Source organism: Mus pahari, chromosome 3 (genome assembly GCF_900095145.1).
Source record: "Mus pahari chromosome 3, PAHARI_EIJ_v1.1, whole genome shotgun sequence".
Classification (NCBI taxonomy): domain Eukaryota; kingdom Metazoa; phylum Chordata; class Mammalia; order Rodentia; family Muridae; genus Mus; species Mus pahari.
Window position 1 is genome coordinate 43,925,643 of NC_034592.1, and position 10,449 is coordinate 43,936,091.

The 10,449-nt window shown below is 42.4% G+C and overlaps 1 protein-coding gene across 1 annotated transcript in view; it reads left to right on the plus strand.

Moving 5' to 3' along the window:
• Positions 1 to 10,449, plus strand: part of Gpd2 (glycerol-3-phosphate dehydrogenase 2) — a 135,669-nt gene that overhangs the window by 114,548 nt on the left and 10,672 nt on the right. Inside the window, exons 10-13 of the mRNA XM_029536655.1 lie at positions 5,880 to 6,014; positions 6,179 to 6,354; positions 6,939 to 7,070; positions 8,055 to 8,213. Of these exons, the coding sequence (XP_029392515.1) occupies positions 5,880 to 6,014; positions 6,179 to 6,354; positions 6,939 to 7,070; positions 8,055 to 8,213 (602 nt within the window). The remainder of the gene's footprint in view (positions 1 to 5,879; positions 6,015 to 6,178; positions 6,355 to 6,938; positions 7,071 to 8,054; positions 8,214 to 10,449) is intronic.

Below are 10,449 nucleotides of genomic sequence, written 5' to 3' on the forward strand. Positions count from 1 at the left end.
AAAAAAAAAAAAAAAAGGAAAGTGGGTGAGCATTACTGATCGTGTTTTTTCTCTTAGTTGTATAGGGACTATCTTGACATTGTGTCCTTTAGGTATAGAATCCAGGAGGTGACAGCTCTGGATTACAGGCTGTGATATGGGATCAGTACAGACTGGATTAAGTCTCTCTTTATTTCAAGAAACGAACCTCTCAAGGTCGTATACCTTTGGGATAATGTGTGCCTGAATACGGTGTGTGTGCCTGTTTCTCTCTCTGTGTGTACGTGTGTGTTTGTGCATTTAGGCATGAGTGTGGAAGGCAGAGGACCACTTGGTTAAGCTGTGTCTCTGTCTCCCTTTATGTGGGTTGTAGGGATCCAAGTCAAATCCCCTGGCTAGCAGAGCAGTTGCCTTTGCCCTCCGAGCCATCTTGCTAGCCCAGAGCTGCATTCAAAATGCATCGCATCCACCGAGGTCCATCTAGCCACCCGAAAAGGCTTTATTAAATGGTTAAGTAAGTTCTGACAACAGTTTCTGAGTCTCCTCAAATGGCTCTATCCTTAAGAGAGAGGGGGGAGAGGAAAGTGTCAAGTCCTCACACTCCTGCTGCTCTCAGCAGCTGCTGCTGCACTTCTGCAGGATGCCTGGGAACAATTCTAAAAAGCATTTTGCCTGTTGGGAATAAGCCCATGTCTTCTTTTACAATTTAGAAAGCTTTTCCATTCACAGGCTGAAATTTCTAGATTACTTGTTTGTTCTTTGCTGAAATGGGTAATTGATAGTTCTGCAGTTCGTGTTGAGTTAGGAAGAAAAATGATCTTTTGAAAAATGTACCATTAAGTTCCTGTGCAGAGGTTAATCAGAGGGATGCCGTGGTAGGGACTAAGCTACTGCTGCTGTGGGTTAAGAGAGACAGACGATTTGCTGGGTGCTTCCTCCAGGCTCACCGTGTTCTGGGGTGCTCCTCGACGCAGCAGCCTCTGCACTTGCACATGGGCTTGCACATGTGCAATTAGTAGTGTTTATAGATTGCCTGTTATTCAATTAACAGCCGAGCTGGCCATATCAACTCACTGCAGACCTGCCTTTCCCTGCCAGAGATTGTACCTCGGGTTATCAACTTACACAGGCTTGGCTGTCTTCCAGCTGTTTAATTAGAGTGTCATGCGCCTTGCTTTTTCTAGTTTCATTAGTTTATAAATGTAATATGGTATCTTATTTCTGTGATTAACACTTCATTCCAGCAGGTTAAACACGCCGGTTGAGGAGTATTGATTTCTGACACCGTTTCCCTGTGTTCATTTAGATATTTTCACATGGCTCTTTCAGAAGTTGTTTTGAAAAGCGGCAAGCATGAGAAAGAACACCCCTTCCTCTACATGCACACCTAGATAGCTAACGCCAAACAGAACCACACATTTTGGCTTAATTGTCACTTCTTGTGGCCCTCACTTTCTATTAATCTTAAAACAAACATTTGTCTTGCCAAAGATTTGAGAGGAAAAGTATTAATTATAATCTAAAACAATCACCGGGAGCTCTTCTCTTTCAAGGAGCCGTGAAAAAGTTCTGCTCACCTTTAAACAGTTTCTATCTTACTCTTCAGACCATAGAGTAAACTGAACGAATGAATTATTGAAGACGTAATAGAAGTGAGTTTAGTAGGGTCTCCCTGTTATAGCACTGGCTATCCTGGAACTCGCCTTGTAGACCACTAGGCTGATCTCCAATTCAGAGACCTGGCTGCTTCTGTCTCCTGAGTGCTGGGTTTAAAAGCACACTCTACCGCCCCTATCTATCTATCTATCTATCTATCTATCTATCTATCTATCTATCTGTCTGTCTGTCTGTCTGTCTGTCTGTCTGTCTGTCTGTCTGTCTATCTATCTATCTATCTATCTATCTATCTATCTATCTATCTATCTATCTATCTATCTGTCTATCTATCTATCTATCTAGGCCCTCATTTTGTAGCCCAGGCTGATCTTGAACTCAAGGTATTTCTCCCGTGTCCAACTCCAGAGATTCCCTGCTTGAGACACAAACCACTCTGAGCTCAGAGAACTCTTTAGTATCCCAGTGTAATACTTCTAACTCTATGTTGCTTTTTACTTGGTACACTGTTTAGAGTACCGAGCAACCCTAGAATCTCTACTGTCAAAGACGAGTAACACAGCAAGAAAGAGATGGAAAAGTAAAGGAATCTTTACTTTAGCTGTGTGAGCGGTGTGAGCCTTAGATCTAAGACACCAAAACCCCAGTTTGTTGTCCTCTCCACAAATGACACTTTCCATTCCTATAACTGTGGACAGGTTAGAGGAGTTCGTGTTCACTGCCTACTCTTGGCTACAAAGGTGTATGGTAGGATCAATGCCAGCTTAATAATTTGAGAGGAAGAACATTTAGTTGAGTAGACATAGTTTTCATTTCTTGATTTTTATGATGTCTATAAGAAAGGAGGATTGTTTGGAATGGAAAGTAAGGGCCATGAGAATTGTAGCATTAGGTGTAAAAGCACATTCTTAGGAGTAAAGCCAGCTAGTCAAATGGCAGTGGGAGACTGTGTCTTAGAAGTGGGGGCAAGATGGCCTTAATGTGAGTAGCCATCTTGATGACCTACTGGGATCAGCCTGTCTGTGTTCTAGGGAGCCTTTAGAGACCTGTATGCCAGCTATTTAAATTAAGTCCAGTTTCCCTTCCTCAGTTGCCTAAATCACATTTCCAGGCATTAGATGCCGCTATTGGCTAGTGAATTGGACAGTCTAATGGCAGACTTTCCCCCACATTGCAAAAACAGTCTGTAAAACTGTCCTGCTCCTCGGAGTCTAGATCATCGAAGTATTGAAGAGAAGGAAACCCTTGGTTTAATGGAGTCATTGCATTGAGGGAGGCTACAGCTTGCTATTTTACAAAGCAAGAATTCCAGATGTAAGATGAAGGCAAAAAAGCTGGTTAATTTAGTAATTGAGCAATGACTTAGTTAGTTGTTAATCTTCTTTGCTCTACCACCTCTAAGACTTCTTGTCCTATCCTCGGACTGCTTCTCTTGTGGTGATAGTAGGGCTGCAAACGCTTACGGAAAATGAGAAGACAAGATGGCGGATTGTTATTCTGACTATCCATCTCCTTTGACTCTCCTTCTTAAGTTTGTTTCACAAGTGTGCAAGGATTCCATGTTGGCTAATGGATCATCAAGAGAGAATTCTGTCGGCTTCAGTTAGTTGCTGTTTCTTCTTGAAAGTTAGAACTGGTGTTGCTGTGTGTGCTCTCGGCACTCCCTGGACAGAACATACAGCTGTAGCCTTGAGCCTTGCGCTTGAGCTGACATTACTGAGCTTATGTGGTGGTGGGCTACAGACTTCAGTAGCAAATAACATTTTTGAGTATTCTGTAAAAATCATTGTGTCAGGTTTGGGAGAGGGTGAGCAGGTAGAGAATGGGTATGTAAGGGTGTAAGGGGGGTGTAGGTGTAGGAGGAGGAGGATGAGAGAGAGAGAGAGAGAGAGAGAGAGAGAGAGAGAGAGAGAGAGAGAGGAAGAGAATTTTATGACCTTACGCTGGATTAGTAATGAGAAAGTCCTATAGACCAATAGAATAAATAGAATAAATTTTATTCTTTAAAAAAAAACTTATTTATTTAATTTTATTTTATCGGTATTGATGTTCCACGGTGTCAGGACCCATGGAACTGGAGTTGACAGTTGTGAGCCACCATGTGGTGGCTAGGAATTGCACCCAGGGCCTCTGGAAGAGCAGCCAGTGTTCTTAACCACTGACCCATCTCTAGCCCGATTTTATTATTTGTAAAATGTAATTTTTTCCGAATAATTAATTCTAATATCCATGTGATAAAATTTCAGTTTTGTTTTTAATCTGTATTATCGCCTTTTTTAAAAACTTCAATTCCATTTCTTGAGGCTCTTCGCCATGAGTCTAATGGGCGCACCGTTTCCACCAGCACCCCCCTCCAACCACTTCCACACACTCACCCACTCCCTCAAACTGACGACAGCATCGCGACGCAAATTTCAAGCTAAAATACCAGATGTTAAGATCTCAAGTATTAAGGACTTTCCTGGCTGTGAACTCTTTCTTCCTGATGGGGAGTGAGTCTCGGGAGCAGTCCTTGGACCAAGGGAGGAGACGAGATAAATCTGTTTACCGCATCACTCCACTTTGTGAGCGAACTCCTGGAGTGTCTCCGGTTGGCCCTCTTTTCCAACAGTACAACCTTGGATGTGTGTTGTTTCATGTCCATTAGAGTGGAAAAGGTGGAGCCTTGGCCAGATAGTTGCTTTGCATATGCTTCATATTTCTTCTGGAAACTCCAGTTTTCCCTAAAATACTTCAGGCATTAGTCATAGGGCTTCAAGGGTTTAAACCACATTCCTGATCAATGTGGCTACCAAAGGAATCTCACAGACACGGAAGGGACTGTTCACTGACCGCAGTGACGTCGAAGGTGGGTTGGTTGCTTTATTTTTGACTCTGAGGGCTGTGTAAATACTAATGGAAAATACAGTAATTTCCTGGTTAAGAACTATATAAAGATTAAGGCACTTTATTTATGTTTAAAGTTTTTTTTTTTTTTAAATATGTGTAGAACTTTGTGAAGCAGGGTTACCCTAGGCCACAGATATCTCAAGATTACACTTATTTAAGAGAATGCAAGCATCAGAGGGCTAGAGCTAGGGGGTCAGAGAACAGACATCAGGTCTTCCATGGCCTCTGCTAGACCAGACTGTGCAGCTGTAAGCCTGAAGCTATCTGTCCTCAGCAGCTCTTTATGTCCTTGCATCCCGGATGCAGTATAACTGTTGGAGGGGGCTCTTTCAGACCACAGTCATTTTAAGACTGGCCGTTAATCACCTACATTAAAAATGGTAGATTTATTTTGGTTGACTTAATCTACCAGAAAGCTAATTTCATTTTGAGATAGGATCTACGTAGCTGCTGCAGGCCTGCAACTTCTATGTAGCAATCTAGGCTGGTCTCTAACTCGTGGTAATCCCCTGGTCTCAGCTCCCTGAGCAGTGATTACATGTGATCCTTCCCTCATTGTGGACACCATTGAACTATATTCCTCACCCACTGATAGATCAATAACAAATGCTTTTCAGCATGTATCTGATTTCTTGGTATCGGTATTTGTATTTTGCCAGAGATAAAGAATAATTTTATATTATCTTGTTATTCAGAGGATGTTCACACCCTACAGTGCAAGCATCACCGAGCTATTACGAGGAGCCAGTATGCCTATCTCTGGATCAGTTATGGAAGTTAAGGATGTGAAAAGAACAGAGAGTAGAAGTTGTCCTCAGTTGAGGGATACCCCAGTCTGAGGAGTGAAGTCAAAAAGAACCAAGCCTGACTCTGGGAAAAGGACATTTGCAGGGACAAGTTAGTTACTCGTGATAGCTGGTTAGGCAGAAAAATCCCCAATGCTTTGTGGGTTCTGTGAGGTGAAATGAGAGGATCTGGGACTAGCAACTGTTGTTCACAGAGCGGGGCCTACTGCAGTTGTTCATGGGTGAGTGGATTGGAGAGAGAGCACAACTGGCCACAACAAAGCTCCCGTCACTCTTGAGGAGTCAAGTTTCTTCAAGAACTTATTGTAAAAATTCATAAATTCTTTATTTTTCTCTTGATGGTAACCCTTTTCCCCATTAGCATTGTCGGCACTGGCTTCTGTGGCTTCCTCTTTGACAAGTTTCCTCATGACCTTCTGGTTCTTTCGTCTCCACAAGCAAATTCTCTTTGTGTCACAGATCTCCCCCCACTCCCCACCACATACACAGTTGTTTCATTTCAGGCTAATTTCTTTGATCTGGTGCCTCTAGACTTCTGAATTCCTTTCTGTACATTCATTCATCTGTTAAAATGTTTCTGGTTTCTCCCAGTGAGAAGAGGGGATGTCTTGGCAGCATGGAGCGGAATCCGACCCCGTGTTACCGATCCCAAATCTGCAGACACTCAGTCCATCTCTCGAAATCACGTTGTGGACATCAGTGACAGTGGCCTCATCACAATAGCAGGTATGTGGGGCTGACTCATTCTTCCGATTGCTCCTTTTCACTCTAATGAACAAGTGTTTTGTCTTATTCCTTGCCAAGAGGTGACTTTTGTTATTATTGGTAAATGATCAATTCTAAGAAAAAAATCAGAATGCCAACTTAATGGCTTAACCATCTCCTTGTAGGTGGGAAGTGGACCACCTACCNTTCCATGGCAGAAGATACTGTGAATGCAGCTGTCAAGTTTCACAACTTGAAGGCAGGACCGAGTAGGACAGTTGGGTTGTTCCTTCAAGGAGGCAAAGACTGGAGCCCCACACTCTACATCAGGCTTGTCCAGGATTATGGGCTTGAGAGTGAGGTTCGTGGACATTGCCATACTACCTTGCCTTGGTGTTGTTGAGATCTCAGTCAGTAGCTGTGGTGTGGCCTTCCTGATTTAGGGTTACCTTTTCCTGGGCTTACTGCAAAAAAACCAAACCAAACCAAATTAAGCAAAAAAAAAAAAAAAAAAAATCCCATAAAACCAGAAAAGATGATCCAACTTTATTATAGTTGTCTAAAAATTTAATGACGCACATTTGGTTTCTCTTTTGAAATCTCCAATTTAGTCAGTTTGCTTCTAGTAGACAAAATTTCCTCAACCTCTTTGCATCTTGAGTACAAGCAAGAGTGCGCTTCAGGAGTGACATCAAGAAGAAAATGGAGCTGAAGCGCCATCCGTCAGTCACCGGGCTGGTGCTACAGGGATGCTGAGTCAGTGCTGGCCTAAGCATTCAAAGCCCAAGTGGTTTCCTCCCACAGAGCCTGGCCCTAATAGTCCCCGAGAGCTATTTGTTACCAGCTGTGAGAAAACTGACAGTGCGAGATCGCACTGTTGCTTTCTTCTGTATCTAAAAGAACCCACCCCCATAGTGCCTGTCTAACACAGTTTCATTTCGGTAGGTTGCACAACATCTGGCCAAAACCTATGGTGACAAGGCTTTCGAGGTGGCCAAAATGGCAAGTGTGACTGGAAAACGGTGGCCTGTTGTTGGAGTGCGTCTTGTGTCAGAATTTCCATACATCGAAGCAGAGGTAGGTGGTGGCCAAGGGACTTCCTGTGTGTAATACTCTGCCGTTCATCAGTTCATTCCACACCCCACCCCCCTTTTTTTTTCTCGAGACAGGGTTTCTCTGTGTAGCCCTGGCTGTCTTTGAACTCACTCTGTAGACCAGGCTGGCCTTGAACTCAGAAATCAGTCTGCCTCCCAAGTGTTGGGTCTAAAAGCATGCGCTACCACTGCCCAGCTAGTTCATTCCGTCCTTAACAGCTACATTTCAAAGCACACAGGCCAGCCAAAGTCTGCAGTACAGTTGCAGGCTTTGACTCATGCTCAACTCTTAAGTGATGTTGCTAGTGGTAATAGTATGAGTGTGAGCTTCAGAGTTTGTTCAAGGAGCATTGTGAGTCTGAAAGTTCTGTTTCTCCTAGAATTAGTAGGTCTTTAAGTTCAAATCACTTCTATCTAGTCTGGTTCCCTACCCTCCAGCTGTGATCCTTTCTCAAGAGATTTCCCTTTATTTCTTGCTTGTTTTCCGGTACTATGAAACCAGAGAGGACACTATACTGGCGTTTCATTGTGCCTTCAGTCAGTGGTGTCCAGTAAGTGACGCTTGTTGGTCTCTCAGGCCAGAAAACTTTACAGCAGAAGAGCTGAACCACAGCTCTTCTTTCTGTCTTCATCCTTTGCATCTTCCACAGTGTAAATTCCATGTAAATTAACATTTCCATTATGCGTTAGCAAGGAGAATGATTCCTGTGGATGGTGAGAAGTGATGTCTCAATCTTCTATTCAGGAAAAAGGCATTCACTCATACCCAACTCACCCAATTTCCAACCTTCTGTAGCAGGCAGAGGGAGGGCCCAAGCTGTGCCGGCCACATCTGTACCTGTGCCTGATGGAGAGCCAGAGAGACTGCAGAAAAACACCACCCTTTCTCAAAGCATTTTTTAAAATGTGAAAATTAATTATTTTTAAGGGAAAGATTCAGAGTAGCATTATTTTCTCTTTAATTTAGGTGAAATATGGGATTAAGGAGTATGCCTGCACTGCAGTTGACATGATNTCACGGNGCACCCGCCTGGCCTTTCTCAATGTTCAGGCTGCAGAGGAAGCCCTGCCTAGGATTGTTGAACTAATGGGCAGAGAATTGAACTGGAGTGAATTGAGGAAACAGGTATTGTACAAAAGCCTTTACAGCGATAGTTCTGTTAATAAACATGTAACAGCTTGGTCTATAAAGGCTAACTTACGGTGATGGTTTTAGGTTTCCAGTTAACTTCTGTATTAAACATATCAACTATTGCTAGGTCTTAAAATGGAAAGATATTCTTATGCCAAAATTTCATTGTTATAGAAATCTAGAGAATGCTTTTAAGTTCTTGATCATAATTCCTGGAAAAGAGAGATACAAAAGACAGTTGGATGCAGCCTTTTCTAGGTCTCTTTGAAAATACTCTTAATTTCTGCTCTTGATAATCCTTGGATTAAAAATTGTAGTTTTACTGCCTGACCAGTAAGGGCTTATTATTTGAATCAGTTAATATTTTAAACGATGGGAGACCTTGCAACATGAAGAAAATGAAAGTGTCATTTGATATTTTATATTTATTACCAAATTAAAAAAATAAATTTGCTAGGTAGTGGTGGCACACACCTTTAATCCCAGCGCTCGGGAGGGGAGGAGCAGAAGAAGGTGGATCTCTGAGTTCAAGGCCAGCCTGTTCTGTGTAATGAGTTTCAGGACAGCCAAGACTACACATAATGCCTGGCTTGAACACTATTTTACATTCAGAAGGAATATTTCTTTTTTTTTTTTTTTCCCGAGACAAGGTTTCTCTGTGTAGCCCTGGCTGTCCTGGCACTTGCTGTAGACCAGGCTGGCCTTGAACTCAGAAATTTGCCTGCCTCTGTCTCCCAAGTGCTGGGATCAAAGGTGTGTGCCACCACACCACATCTGGCTAGAAGGAATATTTCTTTTGAGTTACTTCATAGCTTCACCAAGTACTGTCCCTAGAGTCTTTTCCACACCATAACAGCTCACTGCCCCTTGGTGCTCAGATCTCAACTTTAACATCATATTGTATATTCACTCACATGCCAACCAAAGCCCCTCAGAACCCCACTGTTATCATCCAAATTAGGGTGGAGTGCCACCCCTTCTTATTGCATTCATTATTGTTACCTTGGTATAGGTTCCTGGTGTGTCTATTGCACTGTACTGGCTTCTCTCCAAGTAAGATGGTGCTTCCATCCTTAACAACTTTGGAGATTATATGCGAATATAATCTAGACTGTCATTGGATGTGTCCCGAGGCCTTAGCTGAATGTACATTTTACAATTGACTTTTGAGACATTATATTAGATACAATTATGGGGGCGTGGGGAGTGCACTGAATACTGGTAGGCAAGGAAAGCGGCTCTGGAGTTAGTCTAGGAACACTTTAAAGTATAGAGACTGGAGTAATAAAGAAGGATAGAGAAGACATAGGAAGGAGTAGCTTCTTAGGTTGGGACATTGTGACTCAGATGTACCCATAATGGTACATCATGGCTACCAAGATGGAAATATTGCCAGCAGGCTGCTTCACATAGCCAACATTTAATTCTCAAATTTATTCCTTCACTTTCTAATATGAAGTCCAAGGTCAAGGTACCATCAGCTCTAAACCTCTTTTTATGGTTCATGGACAGAAGGCGCCTTGGCATATTCACGTGTGTATGTAGTAAATGAGTAGTATTGGGTGTCTTGTCTCGTACAGTGCAGATGAGTGTTGGGCATTAGCCTAACCTTCAAGTGTTCATAGATGCCTAAAGATGGAACCCCTGGGCGATATGAGTGAAAGGCACATTTTAGAGGCTTAACTATTACATTCTTCAAGGGCATAGTGGCTCTATGTTTTAAAAATTCTGCTGTAGTGACTCTAATGTCATATTCTTCAGTGAATTGTGGTAGAAATCTGTGGTCAGTGCTTTGATGTCCTCATTGTGTCTGTGTGAAGAGTAGCCCTGTCTTTGGACTGCTGATAAGCGTCCCAATGGACAGTCCAGGCTCTAAGAGCTGAATTTAGTCATGTACTGGTGCCTAGCCGTGAAGGGAATGGCCTCCACCCAAACTTTTTAGTTGAGGAAACAGACCCAGTTTCTAGAAGCAGTAGATTGTGGAGCTGCAACCACAACCTGTCCCTTGGCCCCCCTCTTGCTGCCTCTGTGCTTGCTCATAAATAACTCTTCCAGTTTTTGAGTTTTACCTCTTCATGAAGACAGCACAAGAATGCATAGCATTTTTTTTTTTTTTTTCTGTGTAGAAGAATCAGAGCATGTTCTTTTTTTTTTTTTTTTTTTTTTTTTTTTTTTTTTTTTTTTTTTTTTTTTTTTTTTTTTTTTTTTTGAATGTTGACCAGTTTTTTAT